At 52.5% G+C, this 19,752-nt stretch overlaps 1 protein-coding gene across 1 annotated transcript in view; it reads right to left on the reverse strand.

The window, feature by feature from the left end:
* GRHL3 (grainyhead like transcription factor 3) overlaps positions 1 to 9,961 on the reverse strand; it is a 32,868-nt gene extending 22,907 nt beyond the window's left edge. The window contains exon 1 of the mRNA XM_037032915.1: positions 9,724 to 9,961. Within this exon, the coding sequence (XP_036888810.1) occupies positions 9,724 to 9,740 (17 nt within the window). The 5' untranslated portion in view covers positions 9,741 to 9,961. The remainder of the gene's footprint in view (positions 1 to 9,723) is intronic.
* Positions 9,962 to 19,752: the final 9,791 nt, after the last annotated feature.

The raw sequence follows: 19,752 nt of genomic DNA on the forward strand, positions 1-19,752 counted from the left end.
CTTGCCCCAGCAGACGCACACTGAAGTGGCGAAAGTCCAGGTGCTGTGGCAGGCTGGGGGATGGGTGGGGGGTGCAAATCATGTCACAGGGAGGACCTTCCTGCTGCCCTGCGGCTCGGGCCTACATTCTCAGACACCGAGTGGGAGCGGCAGCCAGGCCACACCTAGGCAGGCCGTGGGCAGCGGCCCTCCCAGGGGCTTCATCCAGGGCACAGTGTCTCCCATCCCACTGGGCCCCAGGGTACAGGGCGTTGGGCTTTGAGAGGCAGGGAGGGAGAGAGAACTGTCACACAAGAAAGAGAAATGACAGAAACCTTCCTGCTCCAGGGGTGCGGAGAGGAAGGCACACCCCGAGATTCTGCTGCTGTAAATCAAGGGCCTCAAGATGAGAGGTGGGAAGAGGCCCCTCCCTCCTCACTGCCTCCTGGGTCTGGGGTGAGAGGAACTCACAGAGCAAGCCCAGGGTGGCTGCCACCACCCCTCCCGGCCCCAGGCTATAGGGAACCCCCAAACCAAAGGGCACGGGAGAAACAGGGAAAGGCCTTGTAGACCTCTCGCCCTTGGTCAGTGGGGACCCCCCAGTGCTAAGCACTGTTCCTTGTCCATAAAAGGGGTGTAATAAAAGCACCCACCGTATAGAATTATGAGGACCGGGTGCATTGCCACATGAAAAATGCTCAGAACTCTTTCTGGCGCGTAACAAGTGCCAAGTGTATTGGAGCTGTTATTGTGCTCTGGGCCTGGCTTGGAGCTGGACACCAAGCTCTTGCAAAGCAGCACAAAGTATGGCCACCCTGCAAGTCAGTGGCACATTTGGGCCCCGAGCCCCAATTTGCTGACTCTAGTGGAATGCCCATTAAATTTTAGAAGATAATAATAAAGTCACGTCAGAAACAAAAGAAACAGACAATGTCTGCCGTTTGCCTGGGAGGCCTTCTGGCCCACCAGGGTCCCCAGTCCACCCTGCTGGAGTCCCAAACTCTGATTCCCAGATGCACAGCAGCTGCCGCCTTAAGCATTTACCGGAGACAGACGCTGTTGCCAACTCTTCCTCTGTGTCATATCTTCTGCTCTGCACGAGAGTCCTGAGAGATGGCTCTCAGGGAAACAGAGACCCAAACAGGCGCTTTTACCTGCTCAAGGTAACCCAGCTGGCAGGCGGTGGAGGCTTACTTGAGCCTGGGTCTGTTGGACTTCAAGATCCAGCTCTGAACCCCAAACTAATCTCCTTTTAGATGCCTTTCCTACTGTGGAAAGTTCCCTCCTCTGGAACAACACATTGAACTAATCCTCTACCACCAGACAAAGACGGGTTCCCCACCCGTACAGTGCAGGAGACACACGTGAGGAAGCGAGACGACTGAAAGTTTCTGGCCAGGAGCCCGCTCATGCTACCAACCAACTTCATGTTCCAAGACTAAGAATTGCCTTCTAGAAAGTCTCGACTATGGAAAAGGTTAGCATTGCCTCCTGTGCCAAATCCTGAAATCCAAGAACCTGTTCCCTTCGAGGCTGGAATTGAGGGCTGAGGGCCCAAGGGGTCAGAGCCAGGAAAAGAGTTCGGAGAAGGAGAGAGGCCTACTCATGGGTGACAAAGCCAGAACCGAGAGGAGAAACCGGGCAACGCCCACCCAACGCAGTCGCCTTCCACGGGGCTTCCACAAACTCCCTGTTGGTGTCCCCGTCGCAGGCAGAGCTCCTCAGCTATCAGAAGAGAAAAAGGGAACGGGGAGAGAACTTGGCCCCGGGCACCGTCCTCGGCATCAGATCCTCGCCAGGGCACAGTATGGGAGAACCGAGAGCATCAGAGTGGGAGCCTGGCAGACCCCAGGAACTGTGTGTCCTTGGGGAAGGCACTCAGCCCCCCTGAGCCTGTTTTTCCATCTGTTCAACGAGTCTATTGAGTGTCTTCTCTGTGCCAGTCCAGAAATCTCCTAGGCACTGGGGCATTAGCCAAGAACGAGAGAGATAAGGCTCTGCTCCCACGAAACCCACTGTCTAATTGGGAAGACAGACCATGACAAGCAGGTAAATAAGTTAATTTTAGTCAGCGATAAGCGCTGTGAAGAAAATTAGAACACAGTCAAGCGATGGAGTCACCAGGGCTGGCCGCTTCAGAGCAGGGCTAATCTCGCGGGCTGTTAGGAGAATTAAGTGCATTAATGCAAGAAATGTGCTTAGCCTAGAGCCTGCCAGAGAATAATCACTCCGTAAATACTAGCTACCGTCACCACCACCACCATCATCGTGACCATCATCATCTCAGAACCCCCCAATGAGAGTAAAGGGGAGACTCTGCCTGAGGTTCTTAAATTAACAGCATCCCCAAGCCTCCTGTGAGCGAGGTTCTGAGTGAAAAACAAGAGACATGTAATAACCCCTTGCCTTGACTTTCACATTCATTATCTCACAGAGCCTCCCAGCACGCATGCCGTGTTATTATGTCTACTTTGCAGGCCAGGAAATAGACGACAGATAACCTGTTCGGGGGGCTGGCCGGTGAGTTACAAAGCCAGACCTCCAGGGATCTGGCCTGGGAACTAACTCCATGACTGGACACCTTTCCATCAAACCACCAGTTTCCAAGAAGGTACGTAGGAGAGAGGGGAAAAAGTAATCATTCTGGGAGGCATCCATCCCGCATCTGAACAAACATTTATCAAGTTCCCATTATGTGCCAGGTCTTGCCCTAGGCAAACAAGGTCATCCCTGCTGTCTCAGAGGCGGCATTTTAGTGGCAGCAAGACAGAATGACCGCAAAATCAGCTAAGACTGGAGAGGTGAAGAAAGCTACGGAGGCAGAGAAGCAGGAGGACTCCCCCCCCGCCCCCCCCCACCGTGTCGGAACTCTGGGGAGTGACTGGATACAGTTGAGAAAAAGGCCAAAGCGGGGAGAGGGAACATGGATGTAAGTGGGACGGTTCCCAGAGCTTGTTCGCCTACTATGTGTCAGGTCCTGCGTACATTCCCTCGTTTCAAGGAAGGCCAGCCTACGGAGGAGGAAACTCAAGTCCAAGATTTGATAATCTCTCATATTTGCATACTGTGCTATCTTTTTCAACCTGCTTCTCATACATTTGTCATCACCTCTGATCCTGCAACGCCCCTGCAAGGCAGGGAGGGAAGGTATGACTATCCCCATTCGATAGAAGGAAAAACTGTGCCACAGAGAGGCCACTGCCTTGCCTAAGGCCACTCAGCTGGTATCTCGTGGCATCAAGCCCAGAACAGAGGCGCTCTGGCTTCCAGCACCGAGAACCTTCACAGGGCTGCTTCCTCAGAGCGTGCCTGGTCTGGCTTCTCTCCTGAAAGAGGGCTGTGTCCAAAATCAAGAGAGAGGCGCTTGAGCATTTCCTGAGACCTCCTACCCCTTGCCTGTGAGAATTCGAGAATGTGAGAATGTGCAAAGGTGCTAAGCAGGGGTTCTAATGCGGGTGGGGCCCTTCCTCGGAGCAGGGGAGGGGGCCGGGGGTGGTACCAGTTGCTCCAGGCCCACTCAGACTCAGCCTCCAACCCCTACACGCACCGTTCAGCACCAGTGGAAGCCCACTGTGGGGAAGTGGGGTTTCATCCCCACGAGTCCTCTTGGATTCTACATGCCGACTGCTCTCTGGCTGAGCCACTTAAACTTCCCAGTAAGATTAAATAAATGCGCCTCAGCCATTAGCTGAAGCCTTTTGGTTTCGGTTCCTTTTGTTAGGATCCTAGCGATTTAGGGTACAAAAAGGCCTTAGAAATCCCATCTCAGAGAAAAGACGTGACTTGCCTAAGGATATTTCACAGAACTGGGACTCAGGTCTCCTAGCTTCCCATCCAGTGCTTTGTTCAACCACTGCCCTATCTCAAAGGCGTCTCACTGATTCAGAGATGGATAAGGACTTACTCAACTTTGCAGAAGGGGGAAGAAAACTCACCACTGAGGGGGTGACCTCAAGCCCCACCCAAGGAGGTCCTGGCACAGGACAAATTGAGCAAGCTGGACCCCACTGCCCTCCAAGCCGAGGAGGAAGCGTTCCAGGGGCCGGCCGCCTGGGCTGGGTGTTGACACCCAGATACACCCAGTGACTTGCCAAACCCTGTGTGAGCCACCCAGCCTCACCAGTGGTGATCAATCACACTCACTAATTACCCGCAGGGAGGCCCTGGCACAGCCGCTCATGAAGGACTCATTTGACAGTCAGTCCCATGCAAGGTGGCCCCTGGCACGGCAGGGGTGCCCGGGGTTCTCTTGCTTCCCTTGGCCCTTCTGGTCTCTGGAGGCACAGGCTGTGACATGTGCCTCATCGCATGCTGGGGCTCGTGTGGGGGCTTCCGTGAGAAAATGGCAGAGCCTGGGGGATAGCGCTGCAATGGCTCCAGTTTGAACGAGGCAGTACTGAGTCACGGCTGGGGGTGGGCCCCAGAGCTCCACAGACCTGGGCTCCAGCCCCCGCTGTGCGACGGTGCGATGTGACCTCTCTGTGCCTCAGGGGGTTTTCCTCTTAAATGGGGGGAAGATGAGGCTACTAACCTCACGGAGTTATTGTGATAGCTACTGGTTATTGAGGCGTACCAAGTGCCAGGTGCTGGCTCACCAATTTCCCAGTCATGGTTTCATTTAATCTTTGCAACAACTCTGCGAGGTATTGCTGTTGGAAAATGCAATGAGATAATGCAGGTAAATAATCAGCGTAGTGCCGACACATAAGAACGTGAAATCTTATTCTTATTACATAGACCTTGTGGGACAGCCCAGCACCGTGCCTGACAAGTCACAGCCCCACTCTCTCCCACCTAGAAGTGGGGCATCTCCTCCTGGTGGCAGAAGGAGACCCGATGCTTGGAGATTCCCAGATAAGGGGGCAAGCCCTGCTAGCCTGTCCCATCTGGGTCCAGGTGGGCAAGTTCAGGGCGGCCAGGCTCCAGCCAGACTCTTCTAGTTGCATGTAAATTACTTATACGCCATTTTCCAATTATATTTTCTATATTTCCAATTACAGTTTCTGAGTTTCCAGAAACTCACTTTCCCTTTGAAAAATTCTTCCTATGGGAATTTTTCTTTCATGCTCTATTCTCCTCTTATTTTGTTTTTTTTTGGGGGGGGGGTCCAATTTTCCTTTTGTTTTTCTTTATTGTTCAATAAAGTTGCAAAAGGAGTTGACGTGAACCCAGGGTGCCACATCTTGTCATTCATCCGCTCACTGATTCATTCCACAAACACCGGCTGAGGGTTACTCTGTAACAGGGCCTGTGCTGGGTTCGGGGATACAAAGGCCAATACCATGCTGTCCCTGCCCTCAAAAGTTTCCAATCTTGCTGACCTGCTAGGAAGATCCCGTCAAATAACAACAAATAACAACAAATAGCGGAAAAGACGATTTCTTCCAAACCTTCACTAGATCACTTGCTCTGATCCTTTGAGGAGGCCAAAGGAATCGAGAGACAGGGAGGCAGCCAGCCACGATGCGCTCCGTTTTACACGGCGGGAAGCTGAATTCCAGAGAGGGGAGGGCAGGGCAGGGAAGGGAAGGGAACGGAATGAAGTTATTTTATAGTGTCAGGCACAGTGCCTTTTCATTCCCATACGCACATGCCCACGGGAGGTGGTGTTATTGCTGTCGTTTCACACACGCAGAGACGGACACTTCCGGAGGTCAAGAAGCAGCTCATTGAAAAGCCCCCCAGGCTTAGGGGGCAAAGCTCCCAGCCTGCTGACTCAGCCACTACGCTGCTGGTCGGCAGGGAATCTGGGAACTCCCGCCACCCAGTGCCCTGCCACGTCCTCCAGGCCAATGGTTCTTAAACTTGAACACGCATCAGCATCACACGGAGGGCCTGTTAAAACACATATTGCTGAGTCTCACCCCCAGAGTTTCTGATTCAGTCGGTCCAGGGTGGGGCTGAGAACGTGCATTTGGAACAAGTTCCCAGTGATGATGACGGTGATGATGATGATGGTCCAGGGACCACGTTTTGAGAATACTGTTTTCAGGTGAACCAATACATTTCTCTTTAAAGAAGTGATTCCCTCTTTGCCCTTCCCATTTCAGAAGTAATGCAGGTTTGTAACACATAATGTTTCAAATGGGGAACAAACAGACACACCCGCCCCCTTTCCCTCAGAGGATGCCACTCTATCAGTCCGACGCATCTGCCTGTCGTCTTTCAATGCCCGTGCAGATGGGAAGCGGGGCGGCATCCTGGTGACATCCTTTGGACCCCTCAGTTAAAATCCCAGCTAGTCCATGAAATCCTGGGCAAGCTCGAGACAAGCCTAAGTCCTCTCCTTTGCAAAATTGCATTTACATTCCTCACCCTTCCGTGGATTGTGGGAGGGTTAAAGGAGATGAGGTGGTTATCAAGGCACGGCACCCCGAGTCAAGTGCGGAATCCGCGCTCCCTAAATGCTTGACTGTTATTTTTGCTTTGACCAAGGTAGAGCTTTGAGTGTACTAATTGCGCTCTAGCCCTGTGGCCTCTCTGTGGGCCCTGAAGACCCTCTTGCCTCCAGGCACCCTCCCCAGGGCCCTCACTGGGTGAAGGCAGTCCGGGGGGCAGCTCACGGAGTGGCAGAGGCCTCCAGCCTGATCCTCTCCCCGGGGTCCCCACCGCCGTTAGGGTTGTCTCAGCCTCTTCACCCAGTCCTCCTGTTTTACAGCCCGAGCTTAATGAGGGCTTTTAACTTTTCATTCACCACCAGCATACGACTTTTAATAACACACCTTGTGCACGACAAAAATTTGCTCCTGGCAATCATGGTTTCGACCACAAAACCACAGCGGGGAGGCGTTCCTGGTTAACTCTTTCAGCGCTCCAGGCAGTCTGGAGCCGAGCCTCCTGAAATCAGATGGAGACGCGTCCCAGGCCCACGGGTCTAACCGGGACAGCCCTTGTCTCCTCACACCCTGAGTCTCTCCAAGGCTCCAGAGTCCAGCCTGTGGACCCGGAGAGATTGTGCAGGGGAATTTGGGAGGGCCTCGCTCACTTAGCTGTCCATTCCACAGACATACTATGTGCTGGTCACTAACCCTAACCCTCATTTCCTCAAGGGCAGGGGCAGGAGGAGATGGCCCAGGTGCACCTGGCACGCAGTGGGCCCTTGGGCACCACTGCACATAGAACCCAAAACTTCCGGAAGGGCCCCACAGCACCCCTCCTGCGGCCTGGGCTCAGGCTGCCAGACCTGCAGCTCCCAAGCAGCCCAGATGGCGGGCAGTGCTCAGGCACCCACTGTCTTCCCAGCAGAGGAGGACTTCTGACAGCGATTTCGGGTGTCCCACGGCCCCAAGATCCCCCGTGGCCCGCTCTTGCCCCGGGGCAGCAGAACTCCAAGTGCTGGAGGCAATCGCTTGCGGAGGCCTAGAGGCTGGCTGACGCTCCCCAGTGGGCTGGGCCCGGCCACAAGAAAGGCCCAGGGCTCCACCCGGCAGCTGCCTGGAGCTGAGTCGAACGACACCACCCTGGCCTCCAGGCTTCCACACCCAACCTTCGAAGTGGGCCTTCCACCTGAAGCCTAGGAATCAGGCTCATGTTTATGGAGCTCCTGCTCTAGGCCGAGGGGCCCACACTGTTCCGCTGCCAGGTAAGTGGTTATGGTCCCTGTGGGACAGAGGAGGGAACGGAGGGTCAGGGTGGAGGACCAAATTCACCAGGATCCCACGGTTGGAAAGTGACAGAATTTAGAGTCACCTTCAAGCCCCGCTATCTGTCTATCCTATCTGTCTATCGGGGCTCGAGGTGGACTCCAGGACCAGTCAGTCCTCTCCAACGAGACACCATTTAAGGGAATGAGGCAGCCAGAGTATGGCCGCCGCAGCACCAGCAGCAAACTCAGCACTCAATGCCCCGCCCTCTGACCCCCCTCCACACCTCAGTTAGGGCAGCTGAGCCCCCAGGCATTGAGGCTCTGTCATTGTAATCTTAAATAGTGGCTCCAGAGTCGCCTGCAATTACTCTGCAGGCACAAGACCCCTCACCCCACCCTACCCCACAGGGAGAAGCCTCAACTGTCAGCCCATCTGACTTCAAACCCAAATCATTAAGGAAGAGAAAGGCAGGAAATCTTTCTGGGGAGTAACTCAGCCCTGGGACACTCACCCCCTATGGGGCATCAGTGAGCAGCTTCTGCCTACAACCTTTTGCAGTTTGAAGAAGTAGCTCTAAGTGGGTTAGAGACACATCACCCCCGCCCCCCCGCCACCACACACACAATTTGTTTGTTTTCAAAGTGTGGAAAAATAGCAAGAGGTTCAGAAATGTTCAATGATTGCTAAATAGTGTGTGAAGTACCAAGAGTAGGATTAGTTTGCCCCTTACCGGGTTTTAGGCTGATCACTTCTCTGAAGTTGTTGGATCCCACGCCCACCCCCCCAACCTGCCCCACAACTCTGTGAGGTGGGTGCCCTTATGGCCACAATTTGCAGGGAACTGAGACTCAGAAATGACTAGCCCAAGGTCACCCAGCTAAGTAGTAACAGAGCTGGGGCTTGAGCCCAGATATTGGTTCCAGTGCCTCTGCTGCTCCAGTTCCAGTTGGCAACACATCGTCCCCTCCAGGGAATTCATTCAAGAGAACCCTGAGTGACTGTACTATGAACGTAGCTGGCTAGCCCAGGAGAACCCCCAAGCCAGCTGGTACCGTGGGACCCTGTCTGCAGTCAGGACCCACCAACTACTCTGCCCTCAGGCCTTCAAGTTTCAGAAACAATCTATGGAGGGGCAGCTGGAAAAAAAGATCGCTCTGTCCTTGTCTGCGCCCACGCACCTCTGAAGGTGGCAGAGAGAGTGTATTTTAGAAGCCTGGCTAATGCAGCCCGGAACCTCAGCCTCATCCCACCTTCCCTGAGATCCAGACCCCAAGCAGGGGGTCCTGGTGAAGGTCAGCATCGGCCAGTGGGGATTCTAAACCCCAGGTATGGGAGGAAGGCGCCCGGACCCTGCCAGGCAGCAGAGGTGACTTCACCGAAAACCACCTCTCAGCTTCATCACCTGAGACCTGCCCCTGAATAAAATCCCCCAGCTTTTATCCAACGCCTCCTCAGACCCGGGCTTTGCTCAGCCTTTTACAGCCTTTATCGCACTTAACTCTCTTAAGCATTCAGCAAAGCATTCTCACCCTCATTTTCCAGAGGAGGAAAATGAAGCTCAGAAAAGTTGAATGACTTATCCAAGATTCCACAGCCCATGAGGATAGGAGCAGAGTCTGGATTTGAACCCAGGTCAGGTAGACTGCAGAGTGTGTACGTTTAGGCACCACGCTGTGTCCTTCCCTCTTGGGACTGTTCGAACCCAGCAAACACGTCCCTTTGGAGGAGTAACCCAGCTCTCTGCCTAAGACAGCTCTTAGAATCAATCACCTCAGAGAAGTTTCTTTTGGCAGGAAGGTAGGAAGCCGAGATGGAATTGAGGCTCTCTGATTGCCGAGCTAACTTTGGAGTATCAGAAAGCGGTGCCGAAAGCCTTCACAGTTTCAGCCCTGTGTTCCCCTGCTTAGCTCGAAACTGCTCGGCGGAGACGGAAAGGAAAAAAAAAAACACACCACCCTATTTTCCCAGGGAAACACTCAGCTCTCCCTTGAGACCGGTGCTTGCCCCTACACGCCAGAGTGAGATCGTCAGCCCATTCATTTACCCTTACAAATTGCTCTGTGAATCCTGGCGCCGGCCGCCCTGCTCTTTCCCCTCTGGGAATCCCAACCAGCCTCCACGCTCTCGGGGCGCCAGGCATCCACTGGTGTTTACTCACTCAAGTTCATTCGACATCTTCCTGCTTCCAGGCTCCGACGACAGGCGGCAGGGGCACGGAGACTCTGCTGACTGCTCTGGTCTCTAGTCCCCGCCTGACACAGACATTCCCTGCCCAGGGAAGTGTTTGATTTATGTTGAGGTTTGGGTGTCGGGATTTTGCTGACAGGTAGGTTCCTGGCAGCGCCGGTGCTGATTGGCTACAGGTACAGGTGCCGGCGACAGCAGGTATACCTCAACAGGTGCAGCTGTTAACTCTTGCCCTGCTGAGCTGGGGGTGGAGTCCTGGGGGCCAGCTGGGTGGAGCTGGCCAATTCCTTTCTTGGTGAGGGGGTGGGGGGTGGAGACGAGGGAGGAGAGAGGGAAGAAAAAAAAAGTTGGACAGAAGATAGCTAGAGGAAAAGTACAGGGACAAACAGAAACTTGGCTGAAGGAAACCTCAGTTCCTGTGTCTATTTAGTTAGTGTTCTGGATACCCAGGAACAGCCCCCCCCCCCGCAGTCTTTTGCCCCCTCCTCTACCCAGCATCGTACTCCACAACCACCAAGGAATTCTTAAGGGAAAGAGGAGATCTTCTTGGTGGGTCTCTGTATAAGTTCCCTTTCTTTTTTTTCAGGTTATTACCACCTTTGTAGGTGGGAAAATGGAGGCCAGAGAGGTAAAGCGACTCGCCCAAGGGCACAGGCGAGTGAGTGTCAGAGCCCAGAGCCACATCTACAGCCACCTCGCCCCAAGCCCGGCTGTCCCTTCGAGCTGCACTGGGTGGCCTCAATTCAGCATTCGTTGAGCACCTATTGTGTGCCATGCCCTACTCCGGGTTCTGGGAAGACGCAGGCCAGAATGACAGGATCGCTGCTCTGGGGGAGTGTACAGCGGGGTGTGCGCGTGTGTTGGTGGCACGGGGTGGGGGCGCGGGGTGGGAGGCAACCTTTGATTTGGCGCGATACCGATCTGAACGAGATGCAAGCACACCGCATACCTCTGGCCAGCACGGGAAGGGTGGAAGGCTTGTGGGCCACCTCCAGAGCCAGGCATTTCACAAACCCTTAGTGCGTGCGGCGTTCCGCACTGGAAACCGGAGAAATCAGGGGCCTGTTAGACTGAGTAATTGCGGAGTAACTGCCGAGAGCTGTCTCTGTACAGAACAAGGCTGGTAAACCCAGAAGATCCATAAACACAAACAGGAGAATGCTGGTGCCTTCTTTAGAGCTTACACCAGGATTAATTTGAAATTAAATCTAAGCCAAAGATCTTGGCATCTTTTTTCCCCTGTTTCTCCCTTTCTTACCCGCCCCCCCCCCCCTTCTCTTTTGGCAAATTACTCCTTTGCTTTGCTTTCCTGGGAGCCTTACCTCGGCCCACCCCTTTCTCTCTCCGGGAAAGGTGGGGTTTCAGTTACTCCTGCCAGTTTGATGGAGGTGTTTAGGGCAAAGCCAGAATCTGAAGGAGCCCTCTTGGAGGGGGTCAGGCCTACGGAGAGGGAGAAGTAGGATTGGGAGCTGCCAAGGGTTGGTCCCAAACTGGAGGCTGTGCTGGGGGCAGCCTAGATGGGCCCGTCAGATACTAGTAAATAGCAATGATAATTGCTAATAACGCCACCTCCTCAGAGCAGGCCTCTCTACTCATCCTTACTAAATCAGAGTCGTTTCGTCACTGTGTCATACCACTTTATTTCGGTTCTCTGCAAAGCCCGTAGGACTTTTTGATAGTTTTTAAATTATTTATTGTCTGTCTTCCCTTCTGGAATGTGCACTCCACAGGAGCGAGGACCTCGTCGGTCTCGTACCCTGTTGCATTGCCAGTGCCCACTATGCTGTCTGGCACACAGTAGGTGCTCAATATACCACATTGTGCTAAACCTTTACGTACACTGTCTCATTTAATCCTTGCAGCAACCCTTTGAGATAGGCACTTTCATGAGATGAGGACACTGAAGTACAAAGAGTTTAAATAAGTCACTCAAGCCGCAGACCTGGGGCAGAGCTAAAGCTGGGACCGCAGAGCGGAGTCTGGGTGTCCAACCACTTCACAGAGGCTTACACCAGCCCAAAGGCTTTCAGCAGCCCAAACGATGGCACGCTCGTCCGTGCGCCTGTCTGCCCACCTCCTGGAAGGCCTGGAGTTTCTGTCAGCTGTGTTGCAATTCGCAGGTAAAGGGCTATGGGGTGACTCACGCTGGCTGGGCTCAGGTGGAGACTGGGATTTAGGTGGCGTGTCTGTGCTCGCTGGGCTTTTTGAAATGGGTCCTCTCCCTCTCCCTCTGACTCTTGCCTCTTTAATCGCCTGCACCCATCTGCAGAGATCAGCAGAGGCCCAGACCACAGGGCAGAGGGTTTCTGGGTCTCCACACACAGGGTCCTGCAGAAGGTGCCCTGGATGGGGTGGCGTGGTCTGGGATAGGGTGAGGCTGGGCTGGCCTCTCTTCCCCTTCTTGGATGCGCCCAGTTCTTGGATTCTTGGCCCAAGGACCAAGAATCTGAGACCAGCCAATCACGTGACATAATAATTACATTCACAACAGTCACAGTAAACAATGGCTACTATTTGTTTTGTGCTTGTATGCTATAAGCACTGGGCTGAAAGTTACTGTGTTATCTGATAGCATCCCTCCGGAACAGACCTGGATGCAAATCCCAGCTCAACCACTCACTGCTGTGTGCCGCTGGGCAGACAGTCTTCCTGAGCCTCGGTCTCCTCTCCTGTAAAACCGGACATGAAAATAGTGTCCCCCTCAGAGGGTTGCCGTGAAGATTAAATGAGATAACGTCTATGCATTACATTGTGCAGTGCCCGATACACAGCACTTAATAATCTTAAGGAAAGCTTTTTTCCTTATTTCATTCTCATGTAAACCTGATGAGGAAGCTGTTGCCTCATTTTACAGATGAAGCAACTGAGACCCAGAGGGATTGAATGTTTTCTTAAAAGTCATAAGTTAATAAGTGATAGAGTTGAGATTTGAGCCCACGTCTTTCTGCTTCCATTCTTGTGGGACCAGCTGAGTTAGGGATGGTCCTGGATTCAAGTTCTGCCTGGTCGCTGGCCACTTACTAGCTGCCTGACTCATCTCCTAGAGCCTATTTCCCTCTGTGCAAGACAAGATTGGTGAACCACTACCAGGGTGCAGGTGCATGTTAAATCACCTAGCTCTTCTTTTCTAGATTATTTCTGGGACAGAAACGCGCTTCCTCCCCTCGTTACTCCTCCTGCCCCCCTGAGGGATGGCCCCGTGCCTCATCCCTCCCTCCCCTTTCCAGGATCACGGCTGCCCGTGAGACGCTTTCGAAAGGAGCGTGATACCCTGAGCACGGGGAGGAGCAAAGGTTAGGACCACAAAGTCAAGTACGTGCCAGGAGCCAGGGCTGCTTTGTGTGTCTGTGAAGGTTGTGTACCGCTGTCACAGCGTCACTTGCAGTGCGGGACTCCCTCCGTGGGGCGCAATGGCCTTGCGAAGAGTCCTGCCTCCTCTGACTCTTTAAGACTTCATGGTTATCCAAAACAATGAAAATCCATTGACCTCTATGAAAATACTGGAAGGACAAATACCCAAATGTCAATGGTACTTCTCTGGAGGTTCCTAAATGACAGAATTCTAATTTTTTCTATCCCCTCTCCCCAACCAGCTTTCTGCCTTAATTAAACTTTCTGCATTAATCTCCCACTGCTTTTGTAATGAGAAATTCTATATAAAAATTCCAGTTTGAATGTCGTTAACCAAAATAAATGTCCACTGACCAAGAGGTCAGTGTGTCCCTGGGGCAAAGGTGCAGGGGAAGACAGCAAAGATCCAGAATCCCGGCTCAGAGCCTCCCTGCGAAGTACGCCGTCCAGCCTGCAGGCTGTAAGCAGTGAGTTCGGGAATCAGATCTGATCTGGACTTAATTAAAATGATCAGCTATCATAAAATGAGCATTTTATGATACTGGCTTTAGATATTTTGTCTGACTCCTCCCTGTCGCATTATGCACCCAGATGATAGGGTCGCATTATTCACCCAGATGGAATTGGCGGCTGGAGTGTGGGCCACGCTGCTAAAGGAGTTGATAAGACCTAGGACAGGGGACTTCACTTCCTCTCACCTAAACTCTTGCTCAGGGAAATGATTGTTACATGGATTAGAGGACGTAACACGATGTCCTTAGTGTGTACCATGCTTTAGGTACATGTTAGGGAATTCTCTAGAGTCTTATCAAGGAGTCGTCATGATTATCTGTGTTTTACAGAAGAGAAGCAGACTCAGAGGGGTGAGGCAGCTAGTCAGCTGGCTCTCTTTGGAAGCAGAGATAGAATCAAACCAAGGTGTGCCTTGCCGCAAAGCCTTAGAAGCAGTTCTTTAAGGCTCCTGTATTCCTCTTTGGAACAAAGCCTAGGATGGATGGGTGGGCAGAAGGAAAAAGAAAACAAGTAGATAGTCTCTTGATAGGATCTGTAAGACAAGGGAGGATTTGTATGCTTCTGGAATACGGAAACTACACAAGGAAAAATAAAGTTTAGGTGGCACTTGTCCCACCCAGCCCTCAATATAGTAAGTTTTCAATAAATTCATGTTGAATGAATGAAAAATGGGGGAGTGTGTATGTTACACAAGGTAATTGACATTATAGGAAAATCAGGGGTTGCCTCTGTCCCACCCCCACCCCCACCTCCAGGGGAGACCTCCCACTAACAGTTTGGATTCCTACCCTCCCTCTTATTAGTACACACGTTTGGCCCAGTGGCTCATTTCTGTAAGTCTTAGCACGCTGCCCATCATACCTCATTGGGCTGCTCTGAGGATTACATCAGAAAAGATCTCAATGGAAAGCCAATGGCAAGTAGCAGGAGCACAGCAAAAGACAGCTGGTGTCATAGGCCGGCACCTGGCTTAGGGGTGGGCTGCCACCACCTGTTTTCAGCCTCAATGCACAGCTTAGTCCACAGCTGTCAGTGCTGGGTCTCCCCTAAAACGAGCCTCCTCTGCGCGTACAGCCCTTTTCAGTTTACAAAGTGTCTTGCTGTGCTTATCTCGNACGTTTGGCCCAGTGACTCATTTCTGTAAGTCTTAGCACGCTGCCCATCATACCTCATTGGGCTGCTCTGAGTATTACATCAGACAAGATCTCAATGGAAAGCCAATGGCAAGTAGCAGGAGCACAGCAAAAGACAGCTGGTGTCATAGGCCGGCACCTGGCTTAGGGGTGGGCTGCCACCACCTGTTTTCAGCCTCAATGCACAGCTTAGTCCACAGCTGTCAGTGCTGGGTCTCCCCTAAAACGAGCCTCCTCTGCGCGTACAGCCCTTTTCAGTTTACAAAGTGTCTTGCTGTGCTTATCTCGTCTGAGAAAGCCAGGGGCGGGGGAAGGAAGAGTGTTATTGGTCCCGTGTGGTAGAGAAACAGGTTCAGAGAAAGCACCCTTACTTAAGCAAAGGAGTTTGGATTGGAACCCCAGATTTTGGGGTAAAGCATCACCCCTGATACCATTATGGGTCCCGATGGGTCCCAGAAGTACTATCCTGGTTGCATACCAGAAGCTCTGCAAATACTTCGCCACAATCCCTACCCGCCAGTGGAGTTAAGTCGGGGCAGGGGCTGCGCACCCCACGTAGAGAACTTGGCCCTAAGGTGAAGGCATGGGAGGATCTGTAAGTTGCGCTTGTGGACGGTCAGGAGGAGGAGTGGGCAGTCCCAGGCCCTTTTACATTCTGTACTTTAGATTTTTATCACAGTTCTGCCAACAACACCACCTACATTCCTCCCAGAGGTTCCTTGGACATGCGGGATCACGGGGTCAAAAGTCATTCTAAAAGCTCCCTTTAAAAAACCAAGAGACTCCCAATAGCCTGGAAACACACAAGCAGTTATTTTTCATTATTTTTTAATCAAGGTGATAAGGATGAAAGAGGGTGCTAAGCCCCAGTGCTGGCACAGGTGAAGGGAACCCTCTGTCCTTGCTAGAGGGAGTGTGAATCAGTCCAAACTCCGGCCTTGGTTGTGTGCTCACCCTTTGATCTAGCCATTTCACTCACAGGAATTTAGTCTGAGCAAATGATCTCCGTGGGCAAAGAGTTATCTGCAAGGATATGCCTCAGAGCACTGTTCAGAATCCTGAAAAGTGAGAATGAATATAAATACCCTTCAGCAGAGGCTCAGCCAGGAAAATGAAGATACTGAACGCAGCTGCATCCTGAGCCCCAGTTTAAAAGGGCGCCACACGAGGCCCCTTAGTGCCTGGGAAGTCGCCTCCCGAGCTCGCAGCACAGGTGGCAGCCCGCAGGAGTCCTTCCGGGGTGGGAGGCACTGGGCTCGGCGTTGCGTCCTGTCTAGTCCTCACGATCCTGTAACGGAAGAACTGTTACCCTCATGTCACACAGGAGACAAGCGAGGCTCGGAAGCGGAACAGTCTACCCAAGGTTACTTCCGGGGAGTCTCTGAGCTGAATCTTGAACCTGGGTCTGACATCCTACCTTTACGTTTTTCACTTACCTTTAGTAAATTGGTCCGTTCCTATCTTTTAAAACCCATTTGTGTGAATAGAGAAAATACAGGAAAGGTACACATCAGAATGTCATGGATAATGGGGTTGGGGTGATTTACATTTTATTCTTCTACCTTGTCTACGGACATTATTTCTTCTGTTACGAGGAATAAAGAAACTGTTTACAGTTATTAAAAAGTAACACGTCGGAGAAGGCTCATCCCTGAGTTGGGACAGCGTAGGCAGCCAGAGGGCCATCTGAGGTCTTTCTCTGTTGCCAGGAACCAGCCAGAATAGGACGCAGCCAGGGAGCGGACTGCCGGGAAGGATGTAGCCTCAGCCCCACAAAGAGAGTGCCCGCTGGACCGAACAGAACCCAGCGGGTGCAGCCCCAGAGGCCCACTCTTTCCTGGGAGCCTAGCAGCACCCGCCCCACACCGCCCGCTGTTGGCCATCACCAGTCTGCAGCTTAAAAGGGGCAGCAAACAAAATACTGCCCACTTCCAAATACAAGAGGGCTTCGCTGGGAAGAACCTATGTATCCCCACTACCAGCATGGCAAATATGCCAGCACTAAAAATATACCCCCTCCATCTATCTGAAGTGGTCAAGCTGGGGTCTTGGAGGGCTCGAATGAGGGTCTCCTTGAGGAACTGTATGCAGAGGAGAAATGCCCAATGCCTGGCTCGGGCAGATAGGGTCCTGGTGCCCTGGGGTGAACAGGAGGGGTGAGTGACTGGGGGCAGTGCTGCTTTCCTAGGTGAGGCGAGGTGGGGCAGGGTGCAGTCGGGCGGGGCAGAGCTGGACAGGGCCTGCTCTGAGCTCAGACAGGTTCAGGTGGACACAGTTAACCCATAAGGTCCCTCCCTATTCCGTGAGAGTTTTCCTTCAAACTGCCCCTGGTGTTTGTTTAGATCTGATCTCACTGAAGGTGGGATGAGGGGGAGTGATTTGCTAGGGCCCCTGGGCCCCGCACCTTCTCAGGAAGGCAGAGGCCGTGTGGTCAGAGGTTAAGCACTCGACCTTGGCCCTTGGACACTCTGGTGAGGGTTTCTCTAAATCCGTGGCTGACCTGCCTGAATTTTTAAGGCTCTAAGTTTGGGTGCAGGTGGTTAAGCATTGGGGGATGAGAAGGGGAAGGACATAGAAATTGGCCTGGTGGATCTTGCATCAACATCAGGCCCCTCTGGCTCTTCCCTCGGGAAAAGTTGCCATCAATTCAGCACCCTTGGTTCTGCCCACCCTCTCAGACTGGGCACTGCACAGGCTGTCCCCACTGCCTGGACACAGGCCATGCTGTGGTTAGCTTTCCCTCCCAGACGGGGTTCATTTATTTGCTTCTATAAACCCCACCTTTCATTCTCCAATTGCTCTCAGATCTTCTCCGTGTTAAACCCAGCTCTCTAGATTGGTGCATCACTCACTTATGCAATGAATATAGAGACTTGTTTAATCATTAAAAATGATAAAGGTAGCTCTCATTTTTGAGCATTTAACTGTGTGCCGGGCTCTGTGCCAAGCACTTCACCTCCCCGTGTCCCTCAGTTCCTACAACTGCCCAGGGATTTAAGCACGATCACCTCCTCCATTTCACAGATGTGGAAACTGAGGCTTAGAGAGGCTAGAGAACTCAGTCAGGTCAAGGTGGGATTTGAACCTAGGCTGTTTGGCTCAAATACTCGAGCTGTGAACCACCACGGTATGCTTCCCCAACACGCAGCTGTTCAGTGGACTTAGGAACCGTCCTGGCCAAGCATCTGTAGCGTGGGCTGGTGAGGGAAACAAGAAAGGTGTATTTCTGCCCACAAGGAGGCCCGGTCAGGGCACCTTCATCAACCCCTCTATTCTGGAAGCCCTTTCCTCCTTTATCTACAACTGGAATTCTCCAAAATTCATTTTGTCATCACGTTTCAGAGATCCTCTTTCTGGAGGTCTCCATGGGAGTTCTCTAATCCCACCCTCCAGGTGACGCGGGACTCTGTACCGCAGAGCTCCGGCCCTGCACACTCACACACACACTCACACTCACACACTCACACTCACACACTCACACACTCCGGGTAGAGCACTCCTGGTTGAGGGCTTGAATTCTGGACCGAACTATTGGAGTTCAAATCTCGGCTCGGCCACGTACCACCTGTGCAACCTTGGGCAAGTCCTCTGGTCTTTCTGCACCTACGTTAGTTTATCTTTAAAGTAGGCAGAACTCCTACTGTGTAGGTTCTCGCAAAGATTAGAGGAGGTCACACGTGGAAAGCATGCAGCGCTTCTCTCATTCCCTAAGTCCAGATAATGTCATCGATTGTTGTCATCTTTAGGGGCGGGCATATCTTGCCTTCCCCGGGAAACAGTGAGTTCCTTGTCTCCTCCTTTGCTCCTGCCGCCCAGGGCGCTCAGCCCGGTGCAGATGCGCCCAGTGGGGGAGGTTAGTCACAGGGTTCCACAGCTTCAGAGGGCAGGCCAGCATGAGTGTTCCTCTCTTCCCAGGCTCCTTCCAAATCTGAGTCACACCTCCACCGCTCTCCCTCAGAGATGCTTCCTCGAGCCTCAGCCCTCTCGCCTTTCACAATAAGCTCAGTCATTCGCTCCTTTCAGACACAATCAGGATTGCCCACGGCTGGGCCTTGAGGAAACCTCCAAGAAGTTACAAGTGTTGATAGTCAGGTGACAGTGACTTGACTCTCTAGCAGGTGGCTGGTTGGCCATGTTTCAAAAACACTAGTGACCTCTGAGTTGACTGATGACCCAGTGCTGGGTCACAGTATTTCATGCGGCTGCTCTCGGACTAAGTGACGACTCAGGCACAGCCCCGTCTGGATGGGGCGTGTTTGGGAGCGTTTTGCCTCATTCTCTCTCAGCCCCCAGGCCCTGGGCTTCCCTAACTCCTGTGAGGGGTTTTGGGGTGTTAAAAGTTAAGGCCCTCGCCCTGGCTGGTGTAGCTCAATGGATTGAGCACAGGCCTGTAAACCACACAATTGGGGTTCGATTCCCAGTCAGGGCACATGCCTGGGTTGCAGGCCAGTTCCTGGCAGGGGACTCACGAGAGGCAACCATACATTGATATTTCTCTCCTTCTCTCCTTCCCTTCCCCTCTAAAGATAAATAAATAAAATATTTTTTTAAAAAGTTAAGGCCCTCATCTTGAAAGACTCAGCATGTCCTAGATAGTTTTGTGTTCCAAGCTTCAGGTTTCTAAACAGACCTAGGTTTGAAGCCTGGCTCAGCTTTTTGTTGTGACCCTGAACTTTATCATTTGTTTCTCTGAGTCTGTTTCCCCATTCGTAAAGTGGGGATAGCAGTATTTGCTTTATAGGTTATGAGGATTTAATGCAGGTGAAGTGCCTAATATGGTATCGGGGACGTAGTTGGAACCAGGACCACTGTTCTGCAGCAGGGGGGAGAGCACTGGACCCAGAGTCGGGGGATGAGGGTTTGTTCCCGCCCTCCCGCTCACTGGCTGTGCCGACATTAGGCAAGTTAACTCCCTTCTCTGTGCTCGTGTTTCTTCGATGTGACATGAAAGGTTTGGATTTGAAGGTCACTCAGGTTCTTTCCAGCTACCTAAGATCTATGAC

The sequence above is a fragment of the Sturnira hondurensis genome, unplaced genomic scaffold, assembly GCF_014824575.4.
Source record: "Sturnira hondurensis isolate 20B ecotype Veracruz unplaced genomic scaffold, ASM1482457v3 Scaffold0021555, whole genome shotgun sequence".
Lineage (NCBI taxonomy): Eukaryota > Metazoa > Chordata > Mammalia > Chiroptera > Phyllostomidae > Sturnira > Sturnira hondurensis.